The following is an 18,405-nucleotide window of genomic DNA, read 5'->3' on the forward strand; positions in this document are numbered from 1 at the left end:
CGTAGAAGATACCCCCTCCCCCTCGTCCATCATGCCGCTCACAGATTGGAGTAGCCACAAGTAAGGAGGGTGGTGGGCAGGACAGAGGGGCGGGAACCAACACACAGATGGATACATGTCCTTTATCGAGGATGACAAACCAAAACAAAACCAAAAAACCCCAAACATGTAAAAACCCAGGGTGCTAGAAATACAAACTCAACTCGTTCAAATTCAAGCTCATCCAGACCCTGGTCACAAGCCCTCGTGAGGTGCATGTGAGCACCAAGTCAGGGACGGGGGACAGGAGTGAGCCAAGGAAGGGTGGGCAGGGGGCCCTAATAGGCCCCCTAGTGACCACCCCCACACTGGCACCTCCACCTTCCCAGTGACGGGGGAGAGCTACCGGGCCTTGTCCCTGTGACCCCTACCCCACCCCTGGCCAGAGCTTCGAAGGCCAGTAAATGGTTCTACCCTCCCTTGCTGCATCCTCACTTGCTCAGGCTTCTCGCCTCACTCTTCTCCTCCTCCTCCACTTTCTTCTGTGATTAGTAGCAGGTTAGGATACTGTATAAGCCGCAGTGTGGCTGGGGGCCAGGGGAGGCAGGGTGGAGACGGAGCGAAGAGAGGAGAAGAAGAGCTGTCCAGGGACCCCCCTCTCTTCACGGGATCCCAAACTGTACAACCAGCTCCTCTTTTGCGTCCACACGGATCTGAGAAAGTGCACTATAGGCATAAGCAGCTATCCTGGAGACCTGGGACAGGGGGACGGGGAGAGACAAACAGAGACAGAGGAGTGAGAAGGGAGATCCGGAGTGGGAGAGCGGGATTGGATGGTCAGGGAGGAGGGAATGATGAGGGACGGGGAGCCAAAGAGAAAGGCACGGATGGGAAAGGCGGGCGGAAAGAACAAAGAATAGAAAAAGAATGAAGGCTGAAAGAGGACATGGGGAGGAGAGAAAAAGAGTGAGGTGGGAGACAGCAGGGCCCACAGGCTACCGGGTTCCCTCCCTCTACTTCTCCACCTCCTCAGAGACAGAGAGGGTGGGGCGAGGGGTGGCTCACCTGCTGCAAGTCGGAGAAGGGGACGGGCTCGCTGGCCAGCACTTGATGGGGCTGGCTGGTGAGAGACGGCAGCGGCGGCAGCTTCTTCCAATGGGTCAGGCTGCTGCTCAGCACAGCCAAACGGGTGCTGGCGGAGGGGAGGTGGGGGTGGGGACAGGCAGTCAGGCCACAGTAGTCGGCCCAACCAGCCCAGGCAGGCCTCATCCCTCAGACCAGAGAAGCAGGTGACGAGGCCTTAGCTCGCCGCAAAGCCTCTCTGGGCTCGCCGCAAAGCTTCTCCAGGCCCACGTCCTTTGCTCTCCACACCCTTGGAGGTCACAGGGCAAGCTGAACATGAACATCAACTGAGGCACCCGAGTGATTTGTGGCCACCCTCCTGGGCCACACCCAGACCAGGAGCCTGGACTGGGGCCCAGGCTCCACAGCTGGAGGAGAGGGAGGCAGAGGGAGGGCCCAGCGGCCTCAGGCTCCAAGCGGCCGGGAGCTCACCTGTACTGCCGAGCCCGGTCCATGTACTCGTGCTGCTCCATGCCCTGGGAGTCTGCAGCAGACACATCAATGATGTTGCTTCGGGGAAAGGAGAGAGAGCACGTGAGAAGTGCTTCCGAGTGGGCTGAACAGACTCCCTGCCAGGTGACAACTCGAAGCCTATCTGACAATCGTGTCCTTGCCTGCCCACGGGAGCACGACTGGGCCCAGGAGTGCCTCTTCCCACTGACCTGTCCCCTGCATCCTGGGTCTGGCCCCCCATCCCAGTCTTTAACATGGATGGAGGAGCGCTGTCCCAGGCCCAGTCCTGTGATGCCCACCTGGCTGTCTTGGCGAGGATGGAGGAGAGCAGCGCCTGCTCATCGGTGCGAGCAGAGGGCAGGCTGTGATAGTTGGGCTCGGCTCCATTGAGGGCTTTGGTGGGTGGGCTGCTAGGGTCCAGCAGCAGCTTCCGCTCCTCTCGGTCCTAGGAGAGACCACAGGGGAGACATCAGCCCCGAGGCCCTTAGTCCAACCCACCTGTATTGGGCTCTCCTCTTAGCCCAGCTCTGACCTTTAAGCACCAAAAATATTTCTATTAGGAAAATCCCAAGTGCCCAACTGTATAGAAGCGTTCGCTCCAGGACCAAGATCCTGCTTGCTTTTGGGAGCTAGGCTGGTGGTGGTCTAGGATGAGCTAAAGTGGAACCAAGCAGTCCTAGAGGCCCTGAAAAGATGGACAGAGGCACAACGTAGGTATTTAGTCACAGCCTTGCAGCTGCAGGAAATAGTCCAGCACCTGGTAGAGAAAGGATATTGGAGGCTGGAAGCCAGAGAAGGTGGAAAAAACAGTGGGGTCTAGAGGGGACACTGATACAAATCAGGAGCCTGAGTATGGCCCTTCTGATCCCCGAGACCAGATCCTCTCTGGTCAGACTGTCTGCTCCCAGAGGCCCTGTGAGGCCAGACAAGGCCTTGGGCCCCAAGGGAAAGCAAGCTCATCCTCTCGATGGCCATTCCTCATATTATCTCAGGAGTCCCGGCTGCAGGCTCTGGGTCCTGCCATCCAAAGGTCCCTTCCTGAGGGTAGGCCCCTTCTACTCTCAGGCATTCACTCTCCTTTCCTCTTTTCGTGGGATTCCCAGAACCTAACTCGGTGCTCCCAGAGTACCTTCCCCTGAACATGGAGCTGCTCCCGCCCTCACCAAGCCACACCTTTGTGAACGTGGCTTCCTTAGCGTCAGCAGTCCTGTTTCTGCCGGCCTGTGCCAATCACCACAACCCCTGAACTGACCTGAGACCAAACCAAGTCTCCCTGGTCCTATATAATGCTACGTGTTATTTCTCCTCATCTTGTTTTAGTCCCTTGGTCTAATCTACTGCGATCTTTTTGAATACAACCCTGCCTTGAGCCCATCAGCTGTAAATCCCTGCTGGCTTTGTGTCAGCTGCAAAATGGATAAGCCGTCATACTGGGTATCCAAAGTATAAAGAATAAGCGTACCCAGGACGATGCTAGAGACAAGGGGCCATCCTGGCTAGAGTTGACTCACCAGCCTTCAGTGCCAGACCACCAGACTCCTTAGTGCTCCGTTCCAGGCCCATCTCAGTTCCTATTACAGTCTTTCACGCTTGCAGGCTCCCAGCTCCCCTGCCAACAGCTCAACTCTCCTTACAGAGCACATTTCCTCCTGCCCCACCCTAGGCAAGGTCAGTCCTTTGACATTCCTCTTCTTTCTCAAGCCTAGGCTGCCCATGTCCTTCGTTCCCAACAGCGTGAGACAGAAGCTCTAGGCTCCAGCCTCATCAGCTCCCAACTCCTTTAGACACCCCCTGACCCACCTAAAATACAGGCTAAGTATTAAAGAACTTGAAAGACAAAACATGTACCAAAGATTAAACGATCTCTAAGGAAAGCTGGCTCCATAATAAAGCCTGAGTTGCTTTCTATATGTCCATCTTTTCCCCAGCCACACTTCAGACAGATGCTCCTGCAGGACAAGGCCACTTCTCCCCTATCCGGGGTCCTTTAAGAACAAGGCTATTTGGGGTTTCAGTGCTAAAGAATCCACCTATCAATGCAGGAAAGACAGGTTCGATTCCTGATCTGGGACGATCCCACTTGCCACAGAGCAACCAAGCCTGTGTGCCACAACTACTGAGCCTGTGCTCTAGAGCCCAGGAGGGCTCTGTGCAACTACTGAGCCCAAGTGCTGTAACTACTGAAGCTGGCATGCCCTAGAGCCAGTGCTCTCCACCAAGAGAAGCCACCACAACGAAAAGCCCACACACCACAACTTAGATGCTGCTCGCCACAACTAAAGAAAAGCCCTCACAGCAGTGAAGACCCAGCACGGCCAAACAGAAGAAAAAGAACAAGATTGTTTTCCTGGGCCCTAAACTCGTTGAAGAGGCCATGCTACCACCATCAGAGCGGACAAATAACATCGCCCCCACCCCCAAAAGGGTGAATGGAACACGGGGGAGGGTTTTTCACATCAAGATTTGTCCTAAAGTCAATGTCAACCTGGGAAGAGTTTCACCATCTTCTCTTCACAGACATGTATGTGGTCTGCCTATGACTGGCCACCTGATCTGTGGGCACAGCCAGAAGACACTGCTTAGCACAATGGATAAAGACAGGCCTTGGCAGCAGAACACCTTGCTTGTCGCACTTCTCAGTTTTGTGTGCGCATGTGTGTGTCTCCTCAATCGTTCAGTCGTGTTTGACTCTTGAGACCCCCATGGACTGTAGCCCACCAGGCTCTTCTGTCCATGGAATTTTCCAGGCAAGAATACTGGAGTGGGTTGCCATTTCCTACCCCAGGGGATCTTCCTGACCCAGGGATTGAACCTGCATTTCTTGCGTCTCCTGCAACAGCAGGTGGATTCATTAACACTGTGCCACCTGGGAAGCCCTCTGTTTTATAAACTTGGCTAAATCACTTAGCCTCTCTCAACTTTTTCTTCACCTTTAAATAGACATAACTAGAACCTATAGGACAGATGTTGGACAAAAGTCAAGCAAGATAACTGTAAAAGATCTTTGAAAACTGTAACATAATGTACATTTCTTTTTATTATTATAACAAAGAGTCCAATGTGAGAATGGGAGAGAGGCCTGCCCAAGATCTGAGACAGTGGACAGTGAATGGTTATGGCTCATAGACTAGGAAAGCAGACCTTCTTCACCTGAGGCCTCAAATCACCCAGGACAGGGATTTTCCTGGCAGTCCAGGGTTAAGACTTTGCCTTCCAGGGGGAGGAGGTTCAATCTCTGGTCAGGGAGCTAAAATCCCACATGCCTTTTGGTCAAAAAGCCAAAACATAAAACAGAAGCAATACAGTAACAAGTTCAATAAAGAATTTAAAGATGGTCCACCGTCAAAAAAAAAAAAAAAAAAATCACCCAGGACTGATCAAGCACCATCTCTGGGAGCTAGCACCAGAAGTGAAAGCCCATCAAGGGGAAGGTGTAGATTCAGGACAGTAGAAATTCCAATGAGAAATTCCAAAAGCTGGTATCCTTTCTCACAAAAAGTCAACCCTTGACTCATTCTGTGCAAGAGTCCATTATTATACTTTATGGGACAATTTCCCATTAGGCCATAGCTTTCCCAGTAGAAACAGGTATTGTCTCCAATTTCTAACCGGAGGTGAAGTGTGAAGTACTGCCTGGATGGCACGCCTAACATAAGGCACAGAAATATGAATATATGTTCACTGGGTGTGTGGAGACTTAGTGAGGTCCAGGGGCCACCCATGCCTCCCATACAAATGACTTCTTCCCAAGCTTAAGTCTTTGACCCAAAATAGATTCATGTGAGTCACTGAGGAAAGACCTACTTCCCCTATACCAGTGACAAATCCATTTCTGTGACCATCTACTTCCCTAGACTGTGAACTACTTGTTGAAATCTTTCTGCAGTTTTCCTGTCAATATGTTTTGAAATGTAGAATCCAGGCTCAGTGGCAACCAAGACAGCAAGTGAGACTTGGGACTTCTTCTTGAAAAGGTCTTGCCCTCCTCAAAAAGGTTAGGCAGGCAGGGCAGGGATTAAAGTGTAGCAAGAAGTGAGAATACACCAAGGGGAAGAGGCAGAATTTAAAACTGTACAGGCCGCCCCAGCCTAACCCTTCCTGCCAAGGAATCAGATCTACAGCCGAATACCCAGAACACCCCTCTAGGTACAGGAGCCCTCAGGCCCCAGGCGGAGACTGCATTGAGGCAGGCCAAAGTGAGCTCCCATCCCACCTCTCTTTCCTCGCAATCTAGCCAAAGCTAAACCCATTTTGTTGCCTTCCAAATTCCCACCGTCTCAATGCCCTCACTGTGTCTGTTAAATCCTTCACTGATCAGCTCAAATGACACCATCTTCCAGAGGCCTTCCCTGACTCCAAACCAGCAGTGACCTTCCTTCTTCAACCCCAAGGATTCAGAGTATACACAGATTCCTGATTCATATCGGGGCAATTCAAGAGCCTCAGCTTACCCACCTCTACAATGGATTCACAAAGCCCACTAATACAAGCACAGAGAAGGCACAAGAAGCTGGGAAGGGAGTGCTTCCCAGAGACGGAGGCTGAGGACCCTTTAAGTTGTAAACGTCTGAAAGTAGGGGAAGGGGCAGGAGCTCAGCGGGACAGGCGGCTGCCTGCACATCTTAACGTGGGGGGTGTGCAGAAAGAACTCGGGCTTTAAAAGGAATAGGAGCCCGGCCCGGCGTCTCCTCTGTAATCTGTCCCCTCCGGGCCTCCGTACTCAGTAAGCCCTGCAGTCCAGGTGACCCTCTTCTGCACACTTTTCTCTGGGCCCCATGCCCCAGGGTCTCAGCCCTCATTCCCGAGCCCCGCCCGCGGCGGCCGCACCTGGTCCGAGTCCTCGTTCTCGCTGCTATAGCAGCACCCCATGGCGGGGGTCGGGCCGGGCGCTCAGGCCGCGCCGAGGAGGGACGGCGTCCGTCACGAGCCCTTCCGGTCACATGACCGGCACCAGGATCCAGCAAGTAACCACCTCCCCCGTGCCTAGCCCTTCCCCGAGCGCCTTCGGGGCCGTGGCTGCCGCCAGAACCCAAGCTTCCGGCCCCGCCCCTACCGCGTGATCATAGCCAACCAATGGGAAGGCACACCCTGCGTGACAGGCCGTCAGACACGTGACGCAAGGAAAGGGAGGGGTGGATCACATGACGTTAGCTTTTGCCGGTCTCCGCTGGAGACTTCCACTGCAGAGTGTAAAGGTCTTCGTGTGAAGTGTATGAGTTCCCGAGGCTACTAGGCTATATTTGTGGGCTAGTGAATGAATTTATACCAGTTGCGGTCATGAAATACTCTCCTGAATGACATTAGAAGGGCAAGTGGAATCCAGGCCCTACGCTCCAAGAGCGCAGTGTGGGTACACACCCACAGGCCTAGTTAGCTGGCCCCAGGCCCGGGCTCACACAGCGGGTGTGGCGCCCAACCTGGAGTAGGGCTCTGAGAGTGGAAGAAGGGACTTTATACCTTCACAAACGGAAGCAGAGTGGAGCTCAATCCTGGTGGAGGAGGTAGAGGCCACCTCGCTGATTTCTTTGGCCTGAGGCATTTCTTTTCAATCCTGCCTTTTTACAGCAGAGTAATCTAACGCACAAAGCTCATAGTCAGTGCTGTTAGAACCATCACACATCTTCCCTTGGACTCTGAACACAAGTCCAAGACTGTCGTGCAAGATCTTGTAGATTCTGCGTTTCCAACCGCAGGGAAATACTTAGGAAGTTTCCTGATTGACTTTCTGGTCTTTGCACCCATGGGCTGACACACTGTCTGTCTCCCCAACCTGGTCTGCTTGCCAAAAGTCCCGGTGTTCATGGAGCACGCATTCTAGTGATCACGTTATATTGTATTCTCTGTCCCTGTATCAGTCTCTTCTACCAAAGGTGAAGTTCCTGGGGACAGGGACAGGATCTGACTCTTCTCTGTGACTCGATCCTGAGCACTGGCTTAGAATTTGGAATTAATAAATTACTATTTATTATTTATTACTATTTAATTAGTATTTATTAATAAAATAATTCGGAATTAATAAATTATTTAATAAATTATTATTTATTATTACTATTTATCAATAAGTTAAATAATTTGGAATTAATTACTAAATTATTAAATACATTATTTGGAATTAATAAATCATCATCATAAATGATGATCCTCCCCATCACCTTGGCTCACACCATAACCCATGTCTTGGATCAAGGGGTTGGAGGAAATGTCACCAAACCAAGTAGTTCTGTTATCCCTCAAATCAAGGTCCTGGAGTAGTTCTGTTATCCCTCAAATCAAGGTCCTGGAGTAGTTCTGTTATCCCTCAAATCAAGGTCCTGGAGTTCTGTAAGTTCTTTGAGGGATCCTGAAGGGTAGGAGGCAGCTCCAGCACGTTCTGGGGCTGGTAACTTGAACCGCAGGTCTCAGGTAACAACAGCAGCCTCAGCATCAATAATTGAGAGCAAGTCCAGCCTGCCTTAGGGTTCTTCCTCACCCCAAGGACTCCCCCTCCTGTCCTATGCTCTGATCTTCCCAAGCAGGAGCCTGCAGCCCAGGTAAGCAGGGCCCTGGAATGTGGGTTCCCAAGCACACCAGTTCAGATTCACCATCACCCTCCTACCTATGGGCTTCCCTTGTGGCTCAGCTGGTAAAGAATCTGCCTGCAATGCAGGAGACCTGGGTTCGATCCCTGGGTTGGGAAGATAACCTGGAGAAGGGAAAGGCTACCCACTCCAGTATTCTGGCCTGGAGAATTCCATGGACTGTATGGTCCATGGGGTCACAGTCGGACACGACTGAGCAACTTTCACTTCACTTCACCTACCTATTAACCCCATTCATACATGCTTTTTATCCCCCCCCCCCCCCACCAACTACCACCAGTGGCCTCAAAAGGGTAAAATGGTCCAGGGCACAGGAGAAGACAGGGTCCATGGGGATAGTGGGGTGGGTGTCTTGGGATGAGGGAGAGAAAAGAGGCTGAGTTAGAGGAAAGTGTGTGCTGTGTGTCTATGTGACTGTGAAGGGAATTCTGAGAGAGGACAGAGGAGGGGAGTGCAGGAGAGGGGAGACAGAACTGGAGAATAAATATGCCAATCAAGGATCGTTCTCACCTTCCAGGGAAATGCTGACAGAGGGAGAGTTCTGTGGTGGTAAGGATATCTCATCCTAACACACTATGGAGTATTTTGATGGCCTTTTACTGACGCAGAGCAGTGACAGTGAAGGAGTTCCTGACTACAGAGTTATGCTATTTTGCTACACAGTAATGGGTCAATGGCACCCGACTCCAGTACTCTTGCCTGGAAAATCCCATGGATGGAGGAGCCTGGTAGGCCGCAGTCCATGGGGTCGCTAAGAGTCGGACATGACTGAGTGACTTCACTTTCACTTTTCACTTTCATGCATTGGAGAAGGAAATGTCAACCCACTCCAGTGTTCTTGCCTGGAGAAGCCCAGGGACGGGGGAGCCTCGTGGGCTGCCGTCTATGGGGTCGCAGAGAGTCGGACATGACTGAAGTGACTTAGCAGTAGCAATGGGTCAGAGACCGAGCAGGCGCTGGGTAAGGTGGGAGGAGAACTCAGGCAGGAACTGGTGAAAGGGGTCCTGAAAAGGGAGACTACAGAGATGATACAAAACTGATGAAGGGAACAAGATGAAGGTGTATCAGGGTCCAGAAGTGGGAAGAGATGGTTTGGGATTGGGTGCTGAACTTAGGTGGCATGGAGTCCTTGAAAGTGTGTGGGCTTGGAATCAGACCAGCTTGGATTCAAATCCTAGTTCTTCTGTGTGACTCTGGACAACGAACTTAGCCTTTCTGAGCCATGGTGTATAAAATACGGGGATAATTGCCACTGGTAAGGGCTGCACAAATGACAGGCAAATGACATGTGTGGTTTCCCTCCCTTCCTCCACCCCAGGGCCCAGGTAGGGACCATGTCGCCTGCCATCGCGCTGGCCTTCCTGCCCCTGGTAGTGACATTGTTGGTGAGGTACCGGCATTACTTCCGACTCCTGGTTCGCACAGTCTTGCTCCGGAGCCTCCGAGATTGCCTGTCAGGGCTGCGGATGGAGGAGCGGGCCTTCAGCTACGTGCTCACCCACGCCCTGCCTGGGGACCCTGGTCACATCCTCACCACTCTGGATCACTGGAGCAGCCACTGCGAGTACCTGAGCCACATGGGGCCTGCCAAAGGTCAGTGTTCCCTAGCCTTCTGCTCCAGGAAGCACCTCCAAGACAGTGAAGGAAGATCCGCAATCTGCCATTGTCTTACTGGGTGACTTGAGCAGATTCTTGATCTTCAATGAGTCTCTTTTTTTCTCCTCTGCAAAGCAGGGAGCTGGGTAAAATTACTCATTCATCCAGTAAAATTTACCACCTGTTTTGTATCAGGCATGTGCTAAGTGCTGGGGAAGAAAGAGGTAGAAGCCACAAGGATGAATCAGCCACAAAGGCTGGCCTCAAAGGGGGCATAAAACAGGGAATAAACATCTCAGCACATAATCCATAACCTTGTAATTATGGGTCTGTAATTCTCCCCCACCATGGAGGCTCCCCCATCCCATTCAGGGTAGCTGTCTGCTTGGATTTGTCTGAATCCCACCTCCCAGCACATGTGTTTTGGAGTCTTATTTAGGAGATTCATCCAACTCAATGGTTAGAAAGATATTTCAATGAACAAAACAAGGGAGAATGAAACTGGAAGGTCTAACAAAGATCTCTTAGGATTTTGGTGGTGCTTTCCACCTGGGCCCTCCCAGAGAAAGCAACATTTGATCTGAGCCTAGAGTGATTGCTTTTGAGTTGGCCAGGTAGTTGAGGATAGAGGTGGAGCAGGACAAAGCCAGCCGTGTATCTGAATGTGGCATGAAGGAATGAGCCAGCATGGTTGACTCTGGGCGCAATTGTTCAGGATTGTTGTGGTGGGAAGAATTGAGAGCTGAAACTGGAAAGGAAGGACAGGATCAGGTCTAAGAAAGTTCTGAATGTCAGGCTGAGGATCCCATGTTCAATCCCAAAGGCCTTTAGGATCATAGGAAACAATAGGAAGCAATAGGGTCAGATTTGTTAGAAAGATTCCTAGTGGCTGGTGTGAAGGAGGCAGGGAGACCAATGGGGCTACTAGGACTATAACCCAAAAAAGAAATGAGATTCTAGCTAGTTGGGGGCTGCAGTGAGGAAAGTGGGCATTTGAGACCCCTTTCTATGAGGCCCCCTGCATCATCTCCCATGTCTGCTGCAATAGCTACTTCCTCCCACAGGTCAGATCCTGATGCGGCTGGTGGAGGAGAAGGCCCCTGCCAGTGCATTGGAGCTGGGCACCTACTGCGGGTACTCCACACTGCTTATTGCCCGTGCTTTGCCCCCTGGGGGTCGCCTTCTCACCGTGGAGCGGGATCCACGCACGGCAGCAGTGGCTGAAAAACTCATCCGCCTGGCTGGCTTTGATGAGCACACGGTCAGGCCCCACCTCCCCACCCCTGATCTCTTTCCTACCACCCTTGGCCTTACACTAGTCAGCCTCCCCTGTCTCCCACTTAAGAGAAAGAAATAGCTCCTCTTAGGAACTGTGACCTTGGAGAGGAACTATCTTCCTCTTCCAAGTCACTGGCACATATTTGCTGCTGGATGACAAAGAAGCAGTTAAGAGGAAAGTCTCTGGAACCCATTTGGGTTCAAACCTTAGTCTGCCTCTTGTTATGTGATCCTGGGCAAAGCACTTGTCCTGTGAACCTCAGCTTCTTCAGTGGTAAAATGGAAATCACAATTTTGGTTCTGATTTCTTGTTCTGAAGCCAGAGGAAATATGAGAACACACATGGGGACCTTGGCCAGGGCCTGGCACAAAATAAGCCAGATGCCAGTGGGGTCTGGTGTGGGAGAACAGTTGTCCCTCCCAACCTCACCTCCATTGTCTCCCTCCACAGGTGGAGCTCATCGTGGGGAGATCAGAGGAGGTGATCCCACGCCTAAGAACCCAATACCAGCTGAGTCGGGCTGACCTGGTGCTCCTGGCGCACCGGCCCCGATGTTACCTGCGGGACCTGCAGCTTCTGGAAGGCCATGCTCTGCTGCCAGCTGGTGCCACTGTGTTAGCTGACCATGTGCTCTTCCCTGGCGCACCCCGCTTCCTGCAGTATGCCAAGAGTTGTGGCCGCTACCGTTGCCGCCTCCACCACACTGGCCTCCCTGACTTCCCTGCCATCAAGGATGGCATAGCCCAGCTCACCTATGCAGGGCCTGGCTGAGTCCAGGTGCAGGGGTACTTACTGCTGCCTCCCCCCACCCCTCCCCAAGCACGGACCTCAGAATATCCCCTCCCCTCGATTCCCTGCTTGTGGATTGACATAGGCTGGGCTCAGGGCTAGAGGGGCTCTCCTCCCACCTCTGTCCCACTCTGGCTCCACGCTAACCTGAGGCCTCAAGTTCTGTCAGGCTGTTTGATTCCATTGGTTCCTCTCCTTCCAGTCTAGAGTCATGGACTGACAGGCAAGAAACCTGAGCTCCCAACCCAGCCCTGTCACTGACTTGCTAGGTTACTCCATGGGAGTCTCTGCCCTGTTTTGAGATTTAATCTGTTCTAACACCAAGGAAGTTGACTAGGAGAGTTCCAGGGGCCTCTCAGTTCTGGGCCTCAGAGAACCTGCCCCCGACTCTCCCCAACCCCATGCCATTTCGGGTGGAATCAAAGGAAAACAGTAAACACTAAGTTAGAGGCCTCGCAAGAATGGCTGGGTGCAAGCTGGGCCAGAGGAAATGGCAGTGGAGCCTCAGATGACAGCCAGGGCTACTATGGCCTTCCCTAGCCCCAGCCCACGACACAACTGAAGCAACTTAGCAGCAGCAGCCCCAGCCCACACGGCCAGGTAGATCTGCCTGAAGTCCCTTGAAAACCCTTTCCCCGAAGCTCAAGAAAAGATGCTGGATTCCTCTAGGTTCCACCAAGAAATAGGGAATAGACATGGGGAAAAAAAATCAGTCCTGTCTTTATTAAAGAAAGTTAGAAAGAAACTAGATCTGACAAACAATGGGTGACGTGCTGGCTAGAAGGGAGGGGGCTGGGCTTAGGCCCAGGGGATTCAAGGGCAGACTGATGGCCTGGGAGGGACCAAGAAGATCAGGTCCTGGCAGCAGCTGAGGAAGTGCCCGAGGATGAGGATTCAGGCACTGGGGTGGGGCATGGGGGTGGGTGATCAGCTGGTTCTGCAGGGGGTCCAGGGCGGTCCTTGGACCCCCTTTCTTGAGACCACCCTTTCTTGTCTACCTAGATCATCCACTGGTCCTGATCCTGTTCGTTGCCTTCCATGTCCACCTGCAGAGGAAGCTGGGTGTGGGTGGGGAGGGGCCTCAGCCACCCAACCAGCCCCAGTCCCAGATCCTGCCCCTGGCTGGATCCAGGGTTTCGTACCCTTGGCTACACCCCTGCCTACCTCATTGACCTCTCCGTCATCAGGTGACTCATTGTAGTCATTCATCTCATCCATGTCCTGCATGTCCTCATCATCCTCTGAGTCCTCTTCACTGTCCTCATCGTCATCTTCATCTTCCTCTTCCTCGTCGTCATAGTGCTGGTGAGGCAGGGAAGAGCTCGGAGGTTCCATAGGTCTGCCTGGGCCACTTCAAGGACTGGCCCACTTGGAGCTTCTCTCTGAGGCCAGTGAATGAGCTCCACTCCCTGATCCTGTCCCACTTGAGTCTAGCTGGTTGGTGCACGACCTTAGTGCTGAGCCCACTACCCACCCTCCCTCTCACCTCTTTCTGGCCTCCACCAAAGTTGAGGACCACACCTACTCTGGAGTCAGAGGTCAGACCTTCAGAATTAGAGCAGAGCTTCCGTCCACCTGAGCCCCACATAGGCCCCACCTGCTGGAGCCACTCACCTCTGAGGCCGGCTTGCCAATAGGTACCAGGTTGTTGTCTTTCTCTGCAATGCTCTGGAGCTGTGGCCAAACAGGGAGGAGAGCAAGGCTGGGGCCCAAGCAGGGCAGTCAAAGGCATGGCACTCACCTGCCCTGCCCCCAAGAAGACCCCCAAGTGTGGAGGAGAAGCTTCCTCGACTCTCAGGAAGATTCAGTCTCTTTCCTGTCATCTGCCACTTAATTATGAATTTGATCTAGCTATGTAAACTCTCTGGTCTTTGGTTTCCTTATAAGATTATGGTAAGAATGAAGTGACACTACCATCCTAGAACATGACATGTGCAAAGTCCTCGATAGACGGTCAAAAAATACTTCCTGTGTTGTAGGGAAAAGAGCCTGGGCTCTGATCTGGCCTAGAGGGCCCACAGTCCTCAGCAGATTAGGGTAACACAAAGGTGAGAACCGAGGCCCCCAGCTCAGGACAAAAACCTCCCCCAGGGCAGATCTGCAGAGTAGGGCCAGGTTAAGGCCAGTGAAGGGGGATGGGGAGCCTGACTGAAGCTCCCCTGCTATGCTAGGTTCTCACTCACCCAGGCCTGATGCTGCTGTTCTTGCTGCTGCAGCTCTGTCTCCTCCACACAGGGTCGATCCAGATTAAACCACAGTGTCTCAGTCACACGGGGGAACAGTGAGGGGAACAAGGTGGACATGGCTCCTAGACTAAGGGAAAGGGTCAGGTGAATCCAGCTCTCTTAGATGTGTGTGGTTTTAGATTTTGTTTGCTTACATTTTGACTTGGGGATTGGGTGGAGTGGACGGTAGCAGAGACACACCCCTTCCCTGTGGGAATCAGACAGACCTGGGTTTGAGTCCTGGCTCCACCACTTACTAGCTGTTTTTGACCTTGGCCAAGTCACTTAACCTCTGAGCCTCAGTTTCCTCGTCTGTAAAATGGGACAATAACATACCACCCTCACCATTATTCTTGGAGAAGGAAATAGCAACCCACTCCAGTATTCATGCCTGGAAAATCCCACGGACCAAGGAGCCTGCAGGGCTACAGTCCATGGGGTCGCAATGAGTCGGACACGACTGAGCAACTTCACTTCACCATTATTATAACAATTAGTAATTTACTTTATGGCTAAGTAAAGCTGTTCGTAAGCTGTTCAAGGAGGGAAGAGAATGGAAGCCAAATGTAGAGACAGGAAACCAGAATGCAGACTGGCATTACAAAATTCAACAAAATTAAAGATGGCAAGACTCTACTGAAACTACCTCTATCCCCTCCAAACACCAGACTTACTTTCTGCTCCTCCATGCTGCCCCACCCCATACCTACCCAGTGTCAGAAATTTAGGACACGAACTACCTCTATAATGAACCACAGCCAAACGGGGGGGCAGGGAAGGGAGGTGTTACCACGTGCAAGTATGCCTCAGTAAGACATTCTAAAGGCATGAGTAAATAAGTAGATGAAAGACTGAATAGATGAACTAACATGTGAGAGAATACATAAACTCAGCTCGGCTTAAGCGGCTGAGGGAGCTGACAAGGAAGGTCCCAGAGAATCTGAATTAAAACTTTCCAGTTCACAGGAAAACTGAGGCCCAGCAACAGGCAACGACTGGCTCTAGGTCACACGGTAAACTGGGGGGAACGCTTGCGGGGAGTAGATCCAGGCCAGGCACGAGAGATGAGGAGAAAAGGATCTACGTCTAATTCTGTTCTTGCCCTAATTTATTTGACCAATCCGGGGCTAGCTGCTGCCCTTCTGTGTACCGCAGCTTCCCGGCGCGTTTAACAGGATCAATAACACCCCTTCCCCCCCGCAGAAGTACTGATGGGCCAAAGAACGCAGCTCCGAAAGACCAACCCAGCGTCGTAAAGCCACCACCCATTCTCTGCTTATTATTATAATAATCGTGGAATTGACCAACAAGAAGGCAGGGGCGGGATTCGGACAGGCATTTGCCCTTATAGGGTCGCTAAGCGCGAAAGGAGCGGCAGGGTAAGGCCAATTAACTGGAAGAAATGCTGAGTGACTGGAAGTGGTACCAATGAGTGACGGGTCTTGTGTGACGGGGTGGGGCTTACTCTCGAGGAAGCGGCCAATGAGTTGGAGCGCTTTAATGTTAAGGGGAGTGTGAGCAGGCAGCTCCTGAGGAGGCGGATCAGGAGAATGGGGTTTCTCTGGGCTAGGGAGGGAAGGAGGGACGAGGAGTCAGGAGCCGCAGCCTAGCTTCTGTACTTACCGCGCCGGGAGGCGGCAGCCGGCGGCGACCCGGAAGCACTTCTTTCTGCCTGACCGGAAGAGCCCTCCAGAACCAGGGACATACCAAACGCATGCGTGTTTGCTCTTCTTTTGTTTCCCGCTCCCGCCCCGCCAGAGTGGAAGTGACGTTCCATACGTCGGTCACGTGCTGTATGGAAATTTGGCGCGCCAGCTCTGTCGGCCCAGCCTTGAGTTTCAGCCAACCGACCTCTCTAGCCTAGCCCGCCCCAACGGCCCTGTGTAGCCCCGCCTCTCCTTCCCCAGGCCTTATTTGCTGGCCAATCCCTGCTGAAAAACAGCTGGCGGCGACCAGCGTTCGTTCTAGGACTGTTTGTCGTGCTGCGTACCAGGAAAATTAGTCTACTTCTACCTCAGAGTCGCTGGGTGATTTTACCCCTCGCTGTTCCTGTCTGTCCTTTCTCTCCTTCAGTTTCCCCTTTTGGTGGATACATTCATTTATGTATGCCGTCAACGGAAATATTTGGGTCCCTATTATATTCTGTATTCCAGGCCCTGCTAGAAGCGGGAGCTAAATCTAGGAACATAGTCCCTGCCCTCAAAGACCTCAGAGTCAAGTAGGGAAGCCAGACTCTGCAGACCTGCAGTGGACTCCCTGGTCTTTTTTGGGGGCCGGGGGTCGGGGGGTGGGGGAGCGGAACGGGCAGCCCCAGGGAATGTGGGATCTTGTTCCCTGGCTAGGGATCCAAACTTCGCTCTCTGCATTGGAAGCGCGGACCGCCAGGGAATTCCTTTCACTGATCTCAAGATTGCCTTTCCAAGTCTGCATTCCAGATTTTCTAAGGGCTTTAGTGTTTACTCAGTCTCAGGCGTAGCATTCTCTTACTGGGGAATTGAGCTGCCCTCTCCAGGTCTGTGCTAAATCCGCTTAGGGGGTCAGCCTTGTCACATCTCTCCCACTCCTTTGCTGATGCCTTCATTCTGACCTCTGACTCAGCTTCCTCTCCAGAAATCATAATACATTCTGGCAACGGAATTCCTTCAAACCCAGTGCCCATTAAGCTCCATCACCCACCAGCCCATTTCAAGGCCAGCAATCATCCATCATTTCACTACTGCTTGACCCAATGTGTGCCTTTTAACAAATCCTTTTTCCGTGTCTGGACTCCGTTTCCTCTTCTGCCCAGGCTTCTTCCTACCTTGGACTGATGTGAGAATTTGATGAGATAACATATTTAAGAGTTAGTGTACTGTGCATATGGACTCAAATTGTTTCCAAGCAGTTCTGGTTGTTACAAAGTTTTTCATTAAAGAGTAAAATTTGCCCCTTGGAAATGTCCACCTTTTTTTTTTTTCATTCATTCAACCAGTATCTACTGAGTACCTTATTATATGCCTATCATTATTCTAAGTAAAGAAGGTACAATAGTGAACAAAACAGAACAACAATAACAAAATCATGAAGAGACTCATGGTGCTTCCGTTTTAATGAGAGAGATAAAAAGATAGCTAAATAAAATATATAGTTTTAAGATTGCAGTAAATACTAAGGAGAAAAAATAAATCAGAGAAGTGGGAATAAAATGTTGGTAGAGGAGATGTTTTATCGTACAGGGCCGAGGAAAACCTTACTGGGAAGCTGACTTTTGAGTAAAAGTTCTGAAGAAAAAAAGACGGTACTATTCTGACATTTAGGGAAGAGCATCAAGGCAAGAGCAAGTGCAAAGAGCCTCCAATGGCTATAGTGTAGTGTTTTATGGAGAGAAGGGGAGAAGATGAGGATAGAGATAGGAGCCAGAGAGGACAGCTTCACAGATCACAATAGCACTTCGGCTTTTACCCCGTGTTCAGGATCCCTTGAAGTGTTATGAGCAGAGGATCCACACAACCTGATTTACGTTTTAACAGAGTTACTCTGGCGATTTTATAAAGAGAAATTCAGTTGGGGATAGTGGCAGAAGCAGGAAAAGACATGAGAGGTGCTGGTTTGGGGGGAAAAACATCTGGAGTCATTTTTGAGTTTGAGATGTCCTTTAGAGTAGGGATGTTGAGGGAGAGGGAGGGGGAATAGTTCTGAAGGTGGAAGGAGAGATCAAGACTGGAAATAGCAGTTTTAAGAGTCATCAGCACAGGATTGGTGTTTAAAGCCACCAAAGGAGTGAGTGTAGATGTAAGAACATTTCCTTCAAAATTCAGAATTTTGAGGAAAGTAGGAAAAGCAGAAAACTAGACTGAGAAGGGCCAAAAAGATAAGCAGAAACCCAGGTAAGTTGGGTGGTGTCCTGGAATCCAAGTAAAGAAAGGGGTATCAGGAGGAGGTAGTGCTGCACTGTACTGGGCTTCTGTATAAAATTATTTGTTTCCTCAGCAGACCATGAGCTTCTTGAGGGCAGACACTGAGTGGTTTCTAAATCCTCAGAACCCAGTCTGACCTCTCCCTTCTTTTTGATCCCTTATCTCTCCTTCAGTGTTCCCATCAGTTGCTCCTTCTGCTTCTTAATTTAGTTACAAGGTCCCTATGCCTGGCACTCGTTACCTCCATCCTTCCTGATGGCTCTGGTCTGATGGAAATTCCCCACTAACAGACAGTTTCTTACCTAGATCTTCAGCCAGGTTCAACAAGCCATGGTGGCTAGGGGGAGGGGGAAAAGGAGAAGGAGAAATGGAAATTTGATGTGATACCCTATTTTCGGCTCAGGAAACTGAGTTAATGATGGTGCCATTTGCTTTACATTCATTATCCACTATTTATCCTTGCCAAGTGTTTGACTTTTTTTCATTTC

The 18,405-nt window shown here is 51.4% G+C and overlaps 3 protein-coding genes across 10 annotated transcripts; 1 reads left to right on the forward strand and 2 right to left on the reverse strand.

Annotated features, from left to right (window-relative positions):
- Positions 1 to 108: 108 nt before the first annotated feature.
- LAMTOR1 (late endosomal/lysosomal adaptor, MAPK and MTOR activator 1) lies at positions 109 to 6,461 on the reverse strand. Its single transcript, NM_001034769.1, has 5 exons — positions 6,382 to 6,461; positions 1,854 to 1,999; positions 1,534 to 1,611; positions 1,045 to 1,171; positions 109 to 734 (listed from the first exon to the last, which is right to left on the reverse strand). The coding sequence occupies exons 1-5, from the start codon at positions 6,421 to 6,423 to the stop codon at positions 642 to 644; spliced, it is 486 nt and encodes a 161-aa protein (NP_001029941.1). The 5' UTR covers positions 6,424 to 6,461; the 3' UTR covers positions 109 to 641.
- Positions 6,462 to 6,564: 103 nt separating this feature from the next.
- TOMT (transmembrane O-methyltransferase) lies at positions 6,565 to 12,544 on the forward strand. 3 transcript variants are annotated; one of them, NM_001282043.1, is made up of 5 exons: positions 7,648 to 7,794; positions 7,829 to 8,084; positions 9,451 to 9,725; positions 10,793 to 10,989; positions 11,458 to 12,416. In NM_001282043.1, exons 3-5 carry the CDS (start codon positions 9,467 to 9,469, stop codon positions 11,776 to 11,778), a joined length of 777 nt encoding a protein of 258 aa, NP_001268972.1. In that variant the 5' UTR covers positions 7,648 to 7,794; positions 7,829 to 8,084; positions 9,451 to 9,466; the 3' UTR covers positions 11,779 to 12,416. The 3 variants fall into 3 exon arrangements, with proteins under 3 accessions (XP_059730711.1, XP_059730710.1, NP_001268972.1); XM_059874728.1 differs by having other exon boundaries at positions 6,565 to 8,084; positions 11,458 to 12,544; XM_059874727.1 differs by having other exon boundaries at positions 6,565 to 9,725; positions 11,458 to 12,544.
- ANAPC15 (anaphase promoting complex subunit 15) lies at positions 12,493 to 15,788 on the reverse strand. 6 transcript variants are annotated; one of them, XM_005216166.5, is made up of 5 exons: positions 15,645 to 15,675; positions 13,980 to 14,104; positions 13,411 to 13,470; positions 12,961 to 13,098; positions 12,493 to 12,842 (listed from the first exon to the last, which is right to left on the reverse strand). In XM_005216166.5, exons 2-5 carry the CDS (start codon positions 14,097 to 14,099, stop codon positions 12,795 to 12,797), a joined length of 366 nt encoding a protein of 121 aa, XP_005216223.3. In that variant the 5' UTR covers positions 14,100 to 14,104; positions 15,645 to 15,675; the 3' UTR covers positions 12,493 to 12,794. The 6 variants fall into 6 exon arrangements, with proteins under 6 accessions (XP_005216223.3, XP_005216222.3, NP_001029415.1 ...); XM_005216165.5 differs by having other exon boundaries at positions 12,493 to 12,854; NM_001034243.1 differs by having other exon boundaries at positions 13,980 to 14,109.
- Positions 15,789 to 18,405: the final 2,617 nt, after the last annotated feature.

The sequence above is a fragment of the Bos taurus genome, chromosome 15 (assembly GCF_002263795.3).
Source record: "Bos taurus isolate L1 Dominette 01449 registration number 42190680 breed Hereford chromosome 15, ARS-UCD2.0, whole genome shotgun sequence".
Classification (NCBI taxonomy): domain Eukaryota; kingdom Metazoa; phylum Chordata; class Mammalia; order Artiodactyla; family Bovidae; genus Bos; species Bos taurus.

Coding starts and splice junctions, on each gene's coding strand:
- LAMTOR1 (NM_001034769.1), bottom strand. CDS start 6,423: ATGGGGTGCTGCTATAGCAGCGAGAACGAGGACTCGGACCAG. Junction 2,000..6,381: donor AGAACGAGGACTCGGACCAG/GTGCGGCCGCCG, acceptor GGTCTCTCCTAG/GACCGAGAGGAGCGGAAGCT. Junction 735..1,044: donor CCTTCTCCGACTTGCAGCAG/GTGAGCCACCCC, acceptor CCCCTGTCCCAG/GTCTCCAGGATAGCTGCTTA.
- TOMT (XM_059874727.1), top strand. CDS start 9,419: ATGTGTGGTTTCCCTCCCTTCCTCCACCCCAGGGCCCAGGTAGGGACC. Junction 9,726..10,792: donor CCACATGGGGCCTGCCAAAG/GTCAGTGTTCCC, acceptor TTCCTCCCACAG/GTCAGATCCTGATGCGGCTG. Junction 10,990..11,457: donor CTGGCTTTGATGAGCACACG/GTCAGGCCCCAC, acceptor CTCCCTCCACAG/GTGGAGCTCATCGTGGGGAG.
- ANAPC15 (XM_059874601.1), bottom strand. CDS start 15,290: ATGGGTGGTGGCTTTACGACGCTGGGTTGGTCTTTCGGAGCTGCGTTC. Junction 14,110..15,171: donor AAACGCGCCGGGAAGCTGCG/GTACACAGAAGG, acceptor CCTTTCCCTTAG/TCTAGGAGCCATGTCCACCT. Junction 13,099..13,410: donor TTGGCAAGCCGGCCTCAGAG/GTGAGTGGCTCC, acceptor CTGCCTCACCAG/CACTATGACGACGAGGAAGA.